General features: G+C 46.0%; 1 protein-coding gene across 1 annotated transcript; it reads left to right on the plus strand.

The window, feature by feature from the left end:
- Cd59 (CD59 molecule (CD59 blood group)) lies at window positions 1-15,859 on the plus strand. Its single transcript, XM_036186511.1, has 4 exons — window positions 1-113; window positions 5,807-5,885; window positions 13,922-14,023; window positions 15,185-15,859. The coding sequence occupies exons 2-4, from the start codon at window positions 5,825-5,827 to the stop codon at window positions 15,430-15,432; spliced, it is 411 nt and encodes a 136-aa protein (XP_036042404.1). The 5' UTR covers window positions 1-113; window positions 5,807-5,824; the 3' UTR covers window positions 15,433-15,859.
- Window positions 15,860-16,180: the final 321 nt, after the last annotated feature.

Consider the following 16,180-nt stretch of genomic DNA (forward strand, 5'->3'; position numbering starts at 1 on the left):
TTGGTAGCTGTCCAGCAGTGGGGTGGAGCCCGAGCGCTGACGCCTACTACGTAGAAAAGCCTCGGCCGCTGAGGAACCGCTGTAGCAGGTCCTAGCGGATAGCGAGGTGGCAGGTAAGCAAGGGTGCAGAGTCGGCTGTAACCCAGACTCGGGTGGGAGGTGGGGATGGGAGGAGGGGGTTGCTTCGGGAGCGCATGCGCCCTCGTTCCTTCTCCCTCGGGAGTCCTCTCTCCGGCTTGGAGAGAGGGATACCTCTTCCCCAGCTTGTAGCTCCGCCGGCCTTCTTTATTATAGTGGAGATAATCCTGCCGCAGGCCGGCTCCCCAAAGCCCGCACTCTGCTTCCCACGCACGGTCCAGGAGCTCGGCATTCCCTCGGCATCTGCGTCCGGGGACGCCTCCCCGCCGCTCAGAGAAGGCAGCCGCAGGGGAGCCGAGGGGTAACCTCCGCCTCGATTACTTACTGCCTTTCTTTCTTATGGCCGAGGTCCAAATTTGAACTTGCTTTAGCAGGTATTTTTGGTGCATGGGCCGGCGCCACCCTTCAGTCTGAGGGCGGACTTTAAAAAGAACCTTAGGCAGTGGAGTGTCCTTTGTTTTTGTTCGTAGGTAGTCGAAGCAAGCTATTTAATCTTGTTTTCTCATCCGTAAAGGGGAAAGCGTTACTTCCCAGGGAGGTAGTGAGCACTAAGGTCGCTTACGGAAAAGCTCAGGTTGGCCTCCGGGAATGTGGAAAACAGCAACTGTTAAGGAGACCCCAACCCCCTTTTCGCCACTTCTCCAGAGCAGACACACGGACAGAATGTCAGTCAAGTGCACTCAAAACATTTGCTGTCAACAGTCTGGGGAGGCTAAGAGAGAGTTACCTCGTTATGCACCACACATGTACTTTTTTGGTATGTACTTTGCTGTACATGGAAACCCTTCCATTTCATTGGGCGGGTTGAAAGTGAAAAACCCAAATCAAACGGATTTTAGAGTGAGAATACCGGGAAGAGCCAGGGACTTGGGGTCCTGGAACAAATTGCAAAGAGAAGGGAGGCCATTGTAGGTGAAACTGAAGTTCTGTGCGATTTTAAGAGCACCGGGATGCTTATCCGGGGCCACTAGGTGGCTGGGAGGGGCTTTTCCATTGTGATGGTGGTTTGGTCTTTGTCCCTACCTGCTGATGTAATCCCTGCTTTGAACAGAGTGAAGGATCTTTGGGTATTTGTTGCATGCTTAGCTACTGCATGTCCAGGCTTGTGAGGACATAAAGTCGGCAGGCCCATGAGACTAACACTGGAGTATATTAAACCACTTAGTTCCCAGGCCTTGATAAGTACAAGCAAGATTCATCCAAAGTGACTTTGTGACTTTGTCTTGAACAGGTAATTCCATCCCTCTGGCTCTCTATGAACTTTCTATAAAATGATAATGTTGCAGCTTTATTTTTTATGACATACTTAGCCTTAAAGTGCACCAGCCCCAAGCTCCAAGGAGTTGCAACTACACCCAGGGCTGGAGATGTCTGTGGATGCTATGGAAACTGCTGCTGTTAAAAATCTCTAATCTGGCTGGGGGATGTGGCCCAGTGGTGATGTCCTGTCTGTGTTCCATTCTCGGTATTGTAAAAGTAAGCGAAAGAAAAGGAAAGAGGGAGGGAGAGAGAATCTTATGCAGATTTTTCCTTCTCTCTCTCTCTCTCTCTCTCTCTCTCTCTCTCTCTCTCTCTCTCTGTTGTTGTTAGCTGCATTTATTTTGGAAGCCAAAGTACAATCTCCATCTGTGTTCATGGTTCCAAGCTCAAATCTATGCTTGAAATGCTGTCTCACCATTTTCCAGGAATGAGGCTGCTGGTTATAGCAGCATTGGGGGTTTTGTTCTTTTTTGTTGGTTTGGATTCAGGGTCTAGCCTTATTGACCAAATGGGTACTTGGGTTCCTGTGATCTTCCATCCTCAGCCACCCAAGTAGCTGGGACTATAGGTACATGACATCATGCTTGGCTTTATATTCTTTTTGTTTGTTTGTTTGTTGTTTTTTTTTTGCTGCCAAGTAGATTTTGGAAAAAAGCTTAAGACAACACAAACCTTACAGTTCCTTCATCTTCCTGGAGTCTGATTGGGGTCAACACTGAGCTACAAGGTGGCAGGCTTCATGCCCTCCTGGAAGCCCCAAGGGTTCTGTGCCCTTATTCATGCAAGTATTGGCAGAGTGAAGCCTTTGTGACTGGAGAACCCAGATCTGATTTCCTTGAGAGGTGTCAGTTAAGAGCATTCCATGAGTATGCCGTGGCCAATGGAGCTCTTCCTGTTCTCAAAGTTAGCAGTGGTAAGAAGAGTTTATCATGTTCTTCATGTCCCGCCCCTGGTTCTGCTCTCCAGTGTCCCACCCTCTCCCTTCTGAGGATCCCGTGATTATACTAGGACAACTGAGTCAGCGACACTAATGTGCACAACCTTAGGGTCATTGAAGGTCCCCACCAGAGCATGCCTGTAGTCACAGGTTTTAGAGGTAGGGGCTGGATAGTTTTATGGGAAAGAGGGGTCACTTCGGCTGCCTGCACCTGCTGCGGTGTGAACTAGCTCTCCTTCACTCTCAGTTGCTTAAGTGCAGGAAGTGATTACATTTACCTCATATTATTGTTGTAAGGATTAACTACATGTTAAGTCAGGGGCACTAACACTAGCACTGGCCTGTAATATTACCCCCCCCCCAAACAGCAGTTAAGTAGCAATCAAGCTTAATGGCTTGTGTTTGGTAACAAGTTGCATCAAGCGGTGTAATCATGGGCCCTGCAGGACAAAAAGACACTTCTAATTATTTAATTAACACTAAGCTCATTTTACAGCCCTGGTGAGAGAGTCTCTTTCAACCCTTGGGCTAGGTCACTGCTATCTACTACTGGTCCTCAGTGTGGTCTCTAGGGACATCTGCAGCACTTGGGAACTGGAGATGGGATTACTAAAATGTAGATGATGATCTATGACTATTAAAAAGGAAATGTACAATGTGCAAATTTTCCTGTGGTTTCACATTCTAAAAACAATACTTGGCTAATTAGAGAATGCACCTGGGGGGATGGCAGAGAGTAAAGAATCAGGAAGAATAAAGGATTTATATCTCATTTAACTGTTACTGTCAACATTTTAAGGCATTTACAATGCAGCTTCAGGCCAATGGCCATTCTCCTTTCTGACTCATCATGCAGAAGCATTCTGTTCTTGGAAATAGTGGCCTATCTTGGCATCACAAGGCCACTTCCTTCCTCAACTGCCTTCCTCAACTGCCTTCCTCAACTTCCGTCAACCTTGTTGTAGAAACTGCCAGTGATCATGTGCATATGGGCAGCACTAATTGGACTTAGGGTGTTATTAATACAATTTAAGAAGAGGATATGAGCTGCCTATGGTGGTGTGCACCTTTAGTCCCAGCACTCAGGAGGCAGAGGCAGGCGGATCTCTGTGAGTTTGAGGCCGGCCAGCCTGGACTACATAGTAAGGTGTTTTTTTAGACATGTTTTCTCTGTGCAGCTCTAGCTGTACCTCAAATTCAAGAGATCTACTTGCCTCTGCCTCCTGAATGCTGGGACTACAGGTGTGTGCCACCACTGCTTGGCTGCATACTAAGTTCTAGGTCATCCCAGGCTACATCGTGGAACTCTTGTTGGCGGGGGAGGGAGACACAAAGATGAGAGGAAACTCAGGGGAGTTGGATAGAGGTAGTGGTGGAAAATACATTGAATAAATGGATGAAATTATCAAAGAATAAATTAAATTATTATTATTTTTTTAAGAACTACTGGTGGCCACCAGCCAGGCATAGGAAGCAAACTAAGAATCTGAGGGCTACCTTGGATTAGAGCTGGGGTGTTCTCATCTGCTCCCAACGCTAGAGTGGCTGGTCTCTCTCTTCCCTATTGATGCTAGGGTGGCTGTTCCACTCTTCCCTATTGCCCCCTCTCTGCCCGCTTTCCTCCTCTTGGGGACCGTGACTTCCTAGTCTCAGTGGCGGTGGCAGCTCCTCTTCCCCCCCTTCTTTAGGGGCCATCTTTGGCTATGCAGTCACTACACCAGGTCTCACATTTACTAGATAATGGAGGTCCGAGGGAGCACACGGCAAATAAGTGGCCAGAACAACGTGACAACTATTCAAGACTTTGTTCAGAGACCTCTAAGCTGGACTCAGAAGCCCCGATATTTACCAGATCTCGGTTTCATTCTTTCCAATGCTCTTTGTCAGCTCCTCATCACAGAGCAGATGTGGGGAAGGAATTACGTATATTCCCACAGTGGTGTTTATGTTGGGTACCTTTCCGCAGGAAGTTTCCTAACCCGATACCTTCTCAGTGTCTTTGGGATGCAGGACCACCTCCCGTCCTCCCCTAATGCCAAGGCCTGACCCAGCTAGCCCTCACTTTCAGAAGGCGCCTGAGGCTCTCCTGTCCTTGCAGTAGTTTTCCATATCCAAGTCCTGCCTAACCTGAGTCTGTAAACCATCCTCTGGACTCAGAATCCTCCTCGCATGAGTAACAGAGCAGGAAGCTGGCAGAACACCGAGGAAAGAGGTCCCCCATTTGTAAGGAAAGGGCCGGGCCCTCTTTGTCCTTGAAATACACACACCCCTTAGTGACTCAGACTGATTTCTACAATGAAGGAATCGCCTGTTTTAGTTTTTTGATCTTCCCCTGACCTTGGTCAACAGACCGCCTTCAAAGACATGAGGCTGATGACATAGTCCGCACCCCCAGAACTTCACATTTCTAACACTGAAGACCCAGGTAGTTTACCCCACCACAAACCCCTTTGGTCTGCCAGGCCTGAGCCTTGGCCTGTGGTTTCTGGAGAAAGGCATCCAGAACCCCGTGGTTTAAATGAGGGTGTACAGGAGGGTGGAGACACTTCTTAAATCTACTCCCCAAACTTGGCATGTAGGAAGGTTTGAGACCTGTGCTTTGGTTCCTTTATCAGATGAAAGGAATGTTCCAGGCATTTCCACACTTGCTCTTTCACCTGTTGCTTGTCACTGATGTAGTGAGGACTAATCACCAAGGTTACCCGGGAGCTGCCTCCTTCCCTAAAGTGAAGAGACACTAAGCCTAGACTGTAGTTAGAGTTTTCCTGATATCCACAGCACTAGACAACTGAGCCTCCATATATACACAGGCTTTGCTGTTCCTGCTTTCTGGCACCTTCCAGAGGTTTGCTTAGGCTCTCCACTTAGTGGCCTGGCCTAGGGAAGGGGCACTCCAGCTCAGTCAGTCAGCAGCATGGGCAGGGCCGGGAAGGGTACTCCAGCTCAGTCAGCAGCATAGGCAGGGCCTTGAGAACTGAAGCTGAAGTTACCATGTCAGTCAGAAGTCTCACATTTTCATTGGCCTAAACACCCCAAATGGGGAAGCTAGTATTGTCTCCCTTTTACAGCACTGAGTGTCAAACTCAGGGCTTATATGCATCCCGGGCCCAGGAGAGGATAGATTTATTCCCTGTGTGTCCGTGAACCCTGGCTTACATGAACTAAGTTAAACCTTACAGGTCAGAGGTGGGGGAGGTGGGGTTCCTGCCCAAGCCTTTGACTCCTGCCTAGCTGCCCTTCTCCCCAAGATGGACATTTTCCTCCCTAGCCAAGGTCTTGAAGCAAGAAGAGAGGACCGTGACAGCCCTTACTCAGAACTGCCCTGAGTTAATGCACCCCACCCCAGTGGAAGTTTCATGCCTGTTCTGTTAGCCTTCTGTGCCTTTCCAGGACCTCTCTGGACTCTAGCGTGTGGTTTTGGAACTAGCCGGAAGGTATCTGCCCATCCGTGACAACTCTTGTTTGTTCCAGATTTGGTGGACAGGCACAATGGGAATTCAAAGGCGACTCCTGTCATTGCTGCTGCTTCTGGCTGTCCTCTGCTCCACGGGTGAGTGATCTAGACCCCTAGACCGCCCTTGGCCACAATGCTCCTTTCTCTTGGGTCTCTGGGAGTGTGAGCTGCTGCCACTGGCCTCAAGTCCTTCATCAAGGCCTAGCTTTGGTTCCTTTGCTTTGAGTATCCCAGATCCTGCCTGTGTGACAACTCTGATGCTTTGGGGCGCCTGCCATGGGGTGTCTGCCTGAGTTAAAGCCCGCCCTAGGTTACAGAGCTGCTGTTTGTTTTCTTTTTAAACAGGGGTGGAGATCAGGTTTCTCCCTTGTCCTACCACATACTACTTTGGGATTTGAGCAGATATCATCTTTATAATGCTACACAAGTCCTTTTTGAAAGATCTCAGGTGTGGGATATAAGGGGGACACAGGGTAAGTTGTCCTTGTGGGCAAGAGTTTATTAGAATTATTAATGCCATGGATATTCAGACAGACAGCAAGTAGTAGGTGCTCCGATGAAGTAGGTAGAGTGGAGGCACCTTACAGGTCTCAAAGCGGGAACATTTCACAGCAGGAGTCTGCAGCCAGGCTGCCTCTCATGTGGAGAATGTGGCTTTTGTCACTCCTGAGTCTGGCCACTTCCTTGGGGAAGTGAAAATGGAGCCTGCCATCTTATTGGAATAGATGCACCTGGGGTTAGGGGCTCTCAGGAGGGACATGGCTATTTCCTTTACAGAGGAAAGCAGCAGCAGCAGCAGTCTAGCCTGGATGCTAACACCTTTGGACCCACAATTGTGGGGATTCCCCTGCAGGCTTTACAGCAGGCAGGAAAAACCAACTGATCCATGAAGGGACAAGAATGGAACTCGGCTCAGCCAGATTTCATTACCAGTGCTGGGCCAAGACTTCTAGAGTCTGGCCCAGATCATTTTACTTTAGTCATATTTAAGCACAGCATAGTTTAGGGGAGAAAAGTATTCAGATAACAATTAACTCAGTCCCAAATGCACAATTTAAGGCATGTTTACATTGAGATCCCTTACCAAATATATCAGCTTCTTTTGAAAGAATGGATACTGTCGACTCAGAGATAGTGCCCAAGATTTAGGGTCTGGGGAATTTGACTGAGGTGGACACATCACCTGTGGGTGTCAGGATTGGCTTGGCCCTAAGATAATGTAGAAGTCACTTAGGTTGTTGTAAGGCACATGTGAGATCACTCAGAAGAGTAGGTTTTATGATCTAAAAGCAATGCTTGAGATTTAGGGGGAAAAGTCTTCTTATATAAGGAACAACATAAATTCTGGGAGATTCGGACAGAGCTTGCCTCATCAGACAGTGGGGATCACCAGGTTTAAAAACTACATCATCCCTGGCATTCCGGGAAGAGCAGCTACGCACCTCCTTCCATTGAGGAGGTGAGTTGTGGGTTTACCTTTCCTGGCTTCTCCAGTGCTTGTCTGTGTGCACAAGGCCTTTTTGCCCTCTACATGCTACGAGGACAGTCTTCTGAGCTCTGTCCTTCCAACCTACCACTTTCCTGTGCCACCGAGATAGTAGTGGTCATGATGGTTGCAGCAACGGCTTAAATAAACTTTATCTTCTACTGTGCACAAGCCTGTCTTTAGTCATGCATTTCTCATATTGACTTACCTAACCCTCTTGCCAATTTAGCAGATTATGTACTTATCTCCCTTGTTACAAATGACAAAATTGAGGCCCCAAAAGGTTACGAACTTACAAAATAATGCTCACAAGAGACTTTGAATTGTGTGAAATAATACCTAGAAGTAGCATGTCAAAATGTGACCCCAATCTGCCACCGGAGTTTCTGATTTTCACTCACTGTAGGCCACTCCTAGGCTTCTGAAGAAAGCTGTTCTTACACTTCTGGGACGATGGGAACACCCACTTTGTGTCCTTATAAAGGGCAAGTGTTATCTTCTGCCCATCTCATACTCTTCTAACATCCTAGCCATGCTGCCTTTGGCAGTGGGGGAGGAGGCTGGGGGTGGGGTGGGGAAACCAGCAAGAGATGAGCACAGAAAACGGAAGGTTCCTGCAGTGTGGGATGTTCAAGCAGACACACTCTGACTGCTAATAGATGAGGAACTCTGCAGATCACCCACCGCCTTTGTCTCCACCCAAACGGTCAGAGGGGCCAGTGAGACTGCTGACTGCACAGTGGAGAGAATGGAAGCATGGTCCGTATTCCAGACTCCTTCCTTGCCCACCTCTCTCAATGGCTTTTGGTAACCCTAGCTGTGGTGTGCTGTAATGTGGTCCACCTCTGTCACGTCACATTTCATTCTTAATCCTTCCTGCTGCATTTCCTGTCATTACAGTCACCCTCTGTAGCTGCCCAAATTTGGGATATACCTAGTCCCCTTCCTCAGAGAATTTGGGCGTAAAGCTAAAGGCAGAGGAGAAAGGAATAGAAAGATAAAAAGACAGAAAGCTTTTTGTTTTCGTTTGTTTGTTTGTTTTTTCAAGACAGGGTTTCTCTGTGTAGCCCTGGCTGTTCTGGAACTCGCTCTGTAGACCAGGCTGGCCTCGAACTCACAGAGATCCACCTGTTTCTGGGATTAAAGGCATGTACGGCCACCTTTCCCAGCTGGGAAAGTTGTTTTTAAATGCTATTGTCTAAGACCTAGGAATCCCTCAGGAGAATTTTCCTGGTAATCAGCAGGAAAATTTTGATCTTTTGTAATGAAGAAAGTCAATAGTACAGATTTTTCTATCCTTACAGCAGTTAGAGCAGAATAACTCACTCCTGAAACAGGACAAGAAGTGGCCCAGAGGGTCAAGTCCCCCTCTGTCCTGGCTCAGCAGCAACCATCCCCTGACTTATGACCTGTCTTCCCTTGCGGTCTACATTGTTTACTTTTCCCAACTCAGTGAAGTTAGAAAATATCTTGGCTAAACCAGGCTTGAGTTTCAGAACTGATGGCCTGTTACTGAGACCTTTATCATGTGACGTTTCGTCATGTCTGTTAATATCTTCACCTTAATTTTCTCTTCTGAAATGGGGATGACGCCGCTTGAGCCTGCTATTCCTAACAGTGCTATGAAGGGCCCAGCATACAGGTGTGCAGACATGGGAACAATGATTGAATATGCTAGCTAGGGATACGCTTGCCCCATGGGAGTTCCCAACGTGGTGTTGGCCCTGGCCTTTCCATCTAAAGGCTTGTCACTAAGCCACGCGAACTCTGGCTCTGGCCAGGAGACCAGTTCCGTTCTGTGGCTGAGTTTATAAACTGGCCCTCCAATAACCAGGCTAGTACAGTGCCCTTCCTCCCCCATTCTTTGCTTCTCCCATGTGTGTGTCTGTATCTAGCATAAGGAAGGGACTGTAGAGTGGCATCCTTGGGTTTCTCATGCTGACCTGGGCAGGGAGCAAGCAGAAATGTTTGCCGGGGTCCTGCCTGCAGCCCGCAGCCCCACTTTGACTCTGTCACTCTGTGTATGGCTGTCTGTCCCGCAGCGGTCGATTCACCTCTCCAGGCAAAGTAGAGAGGGGAGAAGTTACTGATGCTTCAGCGGGTTGAATTAGAACCTCACCAAATCAAAATACTGCCTTTGAGTGAGATGTCACGCCGGTGACGGCTTAGGTACAGAGAGCTTACTTCCTTGCAAGACTCAGAAGTGAAGACCTCAACTTCCAGAAATGTTTCCTTGTCTCCTGGTGATAAACAGAGGTGTTGGCCTTAGAACTAAAGGTCCTCACTCAGAACTAAAGGTCAACCACACCGGGTTTAATCGTGACACAACCACAGCATCCTTCTGTGAGATTGTACATGTTTCATCCTTGAAAATGTCTTTCTGTGGGTGGGTGCTACAAAATACTGATGTCATGGTAGAAGGCACGTGACAGGAAGACCATTCTCTCTGGCACAGGGGAAGGACATACCTCCACACCCACATGAATTGGGAAGATTCCTCTCTGATTCTTGCCTCAGCCTCTTTTCACATGTGCTGACTACTATCTCTTCCTTGTCATCATGCCATAAAACTGAAGAAGGAAAAAGAGGTCAGTAAAGCCTGACTCTTACCTCTCAACACTAAGTTAAAACCAGAGGGTAGCAGTTGCTTCTCTGTTTTTGAATTAGGGAACTGGGGCTTAATGTCTCTGCTCTGGTTGCCCTGTCTACAAGAGTTTAGTGTATACCTGTTGTCTTGTGTTGTGGGTAGGTACTTCTGACCCTGGGTCTGTCCTAACAGGAAGCAGTTCAGTGATGATATCCTATTCCAGAGGTCATTAAACTTTTCTCTAAAGGGCCAGATTGCAAATACTTGAGGCTTTATATACCAGGAGGCAAAGAATCCAATACATTGTACAAGCTCAATAAAAGAGAGGAAACAAATTTCTACAAAATTTTGATTGACAAAAATCTACAATGTAATAACTGCCTATCAATGTATAATGTATATCTGCTAATGAGTGGAATGACATTTTTTTTTTGTTTTGTTTTTAAGGAGGATAATATTTTGCTTATGGTTTCAGGATTAGTGTGCCCTATCACCAAATCAGTTGTAAATGTTCAACTGAAAGTACTAATCTGAAGAGATTTTTACCTTTGAAAATGTCTTTTCACACCAACAAGTACTGATTATCGACCCATAAAGGTGTGATGTAGTTGAGTATATTTTTCCTTGTGAAATCCTCATGGGATTGTTAGGTCATTCTCTTGGTACTTTCCATCATTGCAGATTATTGCCTTCCAGTGGAAGGTTAGGAGGAAACTTCCCAGTTGTACAGCTAGATTTGTGTTTTTGTTTGATTTTTTTGAAGGGGGTACCAGCAGTCCTTGGAACCACCATCTATCCAATGCTAGCCTTAACCTCCCAACTCTTTTTCCATTTCCCAAGCACTGGAATTGCATGTTGTATGTCAGCATATCCACCTCAGTTGGGTGGATTTGGAAGTATAGGTATTCTCTTTGCACTTAGACCTGGGACCATCCTATTTTGTTTGTTTGTTTGTTTGTTTGAGACAGGATTTCTCTGTGTAGTTTTGGTGCCTGTCCTGGATCTTACTCTGTAGACCAGGCTGGCCTTGAACTTACAGAGATCCACCTGGCTCTGTCTCCCAAGTGCTAGGATTAAAGGCGTGCGCCACTTCACCCAGCTGGTCCATCCTATTTTTAAAACTATTTTACAGCTTATTAATCTTTGCAACACAGATTGCTAAATGGTCTTATTAATAAAAAAAAAAAAAATCCAGAGCCAGATATTGGGATAAAAACCTAAGAGATCAGAGGAATAGGAAAAGTCATAGACAATCTCAACTCACCAATATCTCAGTCTCCAAAGAGACCTACTTCCTGTACACTCATGCGTATATGCCTTTCTGTTCTGCCATCTCATTTCCTCTCTGACCAGCTACATCACTTCCTGTCTGTCTGTACAGACCCCCAGACCTCTATGGTTAACCCTGGGATTAAAGGCGTGTGTCATCATGCCTGGCTCTGTTCCCCAGTGTGGCCTTGAACTCACAAAGATCCAGATGGATCTCTGCCTCCCGAATGCTAGGATTAAAGGCATGTACTACAATTGCCTGACTTCTATGTTTAATATAGTGGCTGGCTTTTCCCTCTGATCCTCAGATAAACTTTACTAGGGTACACAATATTGGGGAACACAATACATTACCACAAATCTTCTCATTAAAAATCTACCTGCTGGCCAGGCAGTGGTGGTGCACTGCTTTTAATCCCAGCACTTGGGAGGCAGGGGCAGGCAGAGCTCTGTGAGTTCAAGTCCAGCCTGGTCTACATAGTGAGTTCCAGAGTAGCCAGCAGCACTATATAGAAAGATCCTGTCTCAAAAAACAAATATACAAAACAAAAAGCATACATGCTCACCACTGGTAAAGTCACTGAAGAACCTTCACAACTGCTCTTTGTGAGTGCCAATACAGGCCTGTGTAGTCCTGACTTTACCCTTTTGTCATTTTTAGGAAGATTTTTTTTTTTTTTTTAATCATGCAGGCTATGTCTTATAAGTCTGTGTTTGGGCTCATTTTCCTGTGACTAATTCAATAATCATAGCAACATCAATTGTCTTCCTACCACTGAAATGGATTCTCAATCTGAATGCAAAGATACTAGCCCATTGTTTTTGAACACTTAAGCTAGCTTTCCCTGGAATTTCTGTCTTAGGTACCCATTAAGCAAAAACAGAACTCTCATCTCAAAGGGGATAAGAGATAGTTTATTCTGGAGCCAAACATGAGTGATCGTGGCCCAAGAAGACAGACTTAAGTTACCCCAAATTCCATGTTCCAACATGGAAGCAGTTTGATGAGATTTTGTAGGAACAGAACCAAGAAAGTCATAAATTGGGATGCTATTGGAATGCACTGGTGGAAACATGAGGTAGATGGATTAAAGCAAAGTGGGGGCCTCTGTTGTAGATCTTAGATGCTCTCTGGCTGTACCCCTAGCCTTCTGCTTAGTTAGAAATGAGTGCTCAGTCTGTACATTCCAAACAGTCTTCCCTAATGGTCACAAAACTGGTTGGTCAAGTGCAGAGGGAGCCATAAATGACTAAGAGGGTAAAGATGGCTCAAAGGAATTTGGTTTTGGAATTCACATTCCAAACTCACCACAGTCCTTGAAACTCTAACCAGTTAATCCGCTTCAAAGAAGACTCAGGTAAAGTTCCAGCTTTTTGGGGGAACTTTGGTTCACAGTATTGAAAAGTCTCAAATGTGATTTATTCAACGTCAGAAGTGTGGTGGGGTCTGAAGGGAGAGGGGGATCTTCAGAAGGCTTGGAAAAGCAAGGACTTTTTTTTTTTTAATTTGGGGAAGGAGATGAGGCAGGGAGTGAGGGAGGAGTATCTTGTACTGTGGAGAAATGAGAGGGAAGAATCCAGAAGATGAATGTCAGGTATGGAGGAAATGAACCTCAGGTGCATTCACTAGATGCATGAGAAATGTGCCCTTTGCCTCTGAGGTCTCCAAGCTCCTTGGCTATTGTCATGCTCCTGGAATCCAGACACCTAGGGAGTAGGCTTCAGGAACTCTGACAAGCTCTATGCTGCTCCCTGGAACATCGGTGACCCCAGAATCAACTCTGAGAACTGAGAACTGGGCTGTTGGAGATGGAAAGGCCGTTTTGGCTCCTCCTGGATTTAGATTTCTTCCCCTGAAGTCTGGAGATGGGGAGCATGCCTAGGGAACCTGTCACAGAGTCACAGACATCCTCCTGGTGGGGTGCCTGCTAGTATCTGTTAAGACTAGAGGGAAGCATGGTCTGGTTAGCCCCTGGTTCAAACCTAACAGGCATTTCCTCCTGCAGGCGGAGGGCACCGGTGACCTCCTGCTTCCTCTGAAGTAGGTGGCTGGTTGCTACAAGGAATGCATTTTGTTTTGTCGTTTTCCTGTTAGCTAACAAGGGACTATATTCCTCCGATCTCCCTCTTGCCCTTTTGTGCTGGGTTAACCAATTGCATCACATTGTGAAGTCTAGTTCCCACCAATGCGGTGAAAGGCAGTCACCACGTACAGTGGGGCAACAGATGGAAGTGATTTTGTTGAAGAAGAAGAAAAAAGAAATGGATTTGCTGAGTTAATTTTGCTTTTTTCCTTTTCCAGGTCATGAACTTCCCAGTTTAGATGGTTACTGTGTCAATCAATCCAAGGGTGGCTGAGAATTCAGGCAGCCCTGTAGGAAAAGAACCTCCCACCCCAACCCCCCCCCCCCCCCACCCCCCACAGTGACAGTCAGTCACAGCGGAAGTAGGAAGGGGGCTATTGAGGAAAGGAAAGAGTTTACAATATATTGTATTCATGTATGAAATTGTCAAAATTTTAATTAAAAATAAAGCCAGGTGGTAGTGGCACACACCCTTAGTCCCAGTTCTCAGGAGGCAGAGGCACATGGATCTCTGTGAGTTCAAGGCCAGCCTTGTCTACAGAATGAGATCTAGGTTGACCAGGGCTACAGAGAGAGACCCTATCTTGAAAAGCAAAAAAAAAAAAAAAAAAAAAAAAAAAAAAACAACCACCAAACAAAAGATTAAAAAAAGCTGACCCAGACCTGTGGTTTCACAGAAGCCAACAGTCTTTCTTCCTGTCTCTAGGGGTTAGCCTCAGGTGCTACAACTGTTTGGACCCAGTTTCCTCATGCAAAATGAATACAACGTGTTCACCTAACCTGGATTCCTGCCTCATCGCTGTGTCCGGTAAGGGCCCTGGGTTTCTGGTCTAGGGATGAGCTCAGAGGAAAATAAATGCCATATGACTAATAAGGAAGATGGTTCATTTGAGAAGCCCGTGCTCAGAGGAGTGGCCTAAGAGATCAGGGCACATATGAGCGAGGGAGGAGCATAATGCCCATAAGCCCATATCATCTGCTTTTCCACAATGGCTGAACTGTGGAACCTCCACTCCAGAATTCAGGGAACAGTTGACTGGGAGGAAGCCAGCAGCTGTTCTCTGTTTTTAGTGGCTGGAGCTCTAAGCTAGGTAAATGTATATGACTAATGATAATAGGGGCAGTGGCCATTTCAGTATGGCTTGGTGTATGAGATAAAGCCCTTTCTTTCTAAGAGATAAGAATAAAAACTGCCTTCAAGGGTGTTTTCCCCCAGGAAGGAAAAACCGTTCAGTTAAGTGAGGACCAACCAAAGGTAGCTTGTTTTCAAAACAGGAGTACCTGCTAATTGTTATGTAAATTCTTGGAGTGTAGCAAGGTGTTTTCATGGGGTAGGGGAGGAAGACAATCCTGAACACCTTTACTGCTTAGGTGAAAGTGTGGAAATCCCCTCATGAGTACTAAGATCATTCATTCCGTTTTTTCTTTTCTGTTGAATTTTTTTTTTTCATCCAATATGTTTTGGTTCATTCCATTTTCTGGATCTTAGCCCTCCTTCTAGGTATGAAGTAATATTTGTCTCTCTCTCCATCACTATGTAGTAAACAGATTCATGAAAAGATTTTTTTTTTTAAGTGCTTGCTTTCCAATTAAAATAGTATTATGTCTCTTTTCCTTCTCTGTAAAAGTAGAATTGATTGATCAGAGGCAACATGTGTTTAAAATCTTAGTAGGTATCACCAAGATTCCCTCTTAAGTAGAAATATAACTGCCTATAACTTTCCCCCTCCACTCACACTCACACACTCACACACTTATACACTTACACACTGGCTCTGACAAGAGTAAATTTATGGGAAATTCTCCATTTGGAGGTGTGCAATCACTTGCTTGTTTATCTTTACACCCAAGTTGGAATGCCTATTTCTGCCCAAACCTCTCTCTTCCCATAGGCTAAGCTTGGAGCCACAGAATGGCAGGTTCAGAACTGCACTGGCCGGCTTCTTAGCATATGTGTGTCTCTCCACAGGAAGGCAAGTCTACCAACAGTGTTGGAAGTTTTCCGATTGCAGTTCCTTGACCATTTTGAGCAAATTAGAACTGGCAACTGTACAGTACAGATGCTGCCAAGTGGACATGTGTAACAAAAAGCTCAAAGAAGAAAGTGATGGCATAAAAGGAAATAACTGGTCAAAAGACGAGGCAACCTCCTTGTCGGGGAAGACGGTATTGCTGGGGACCTCAGTGCTGGCAGCCATCTGGAAGCTGTGTTTCTAGGTCATCACGGAGCTCCGGAGCACCTCTGTTCTTACCTTGTTTGCTGCAGCACTCCAAAGCTATTATTATTTTCTGTTATATCCTTTTGGAAAAGAATAAAGTCTCTCTGAACATTGTGGACAAGGAAAAGGGATCTAAGCAGTGTGGAGGACCGCCCTGCACACAGGGAAGGCCCACTTGAAGTTTAAGGGTGAAGTTCATGGATCCGACTCCAATAGGTTATATGACTCTTCCTTTGCCCTTGGGAGCACTGGCTTTCTGTTTCAGCTTAAGTGGGCTTTTGGCAACCCTCAGGGATCTCTCTCTGGTTCCTAGAATGTAGCTGAGAGGTTCAGTCAGTACCTTTAGGAGTGAGTGAACCAGGGGGATTCTTTTCATCCTTTTGCCACACTCAAAATGCTTGCATAGTCCATGCAAATCCAAAAAAGAAAAAAAAAAAAAAAAGCGTGTGAGTATTCCAGATGTGAACTGTCAGGAGCAGGGATGTTTTGCTTTGTTTTATAATGCTGGGAATGAAACCCAGATCCTTGAGCATAGAGGCAAGTGCAGTACCTTTAAGGCATACTCCCAGCTCAAGCCTAGTATCTCAGCACTCATGAGGCCTAGGCAGGAGAATTGCCATGAGTTCAAGGCTAGCTTGACCACAAAGTGAGTTCCAGGTCATCCAGAACTATAGTAAGACTTTCCTCCAAAAAAGAAAGAAAAGGAAAAGAAAAAGAAAAATCAAAATAATAACAACAACAAAAAG

Source organism: Onychomys torridus, chromosome 4 (assembly GCF_903995425.1).
Source record: "Onychomys torridus chromosome 4, mOncTor1.1, whole genome shotgun sequence".
Lineage (NCBI taxonomy): Eukaryota > Metazoa > Chordata > Mammalia > Rodentia > Cricetidae > Onychomys > Onychomys torridus.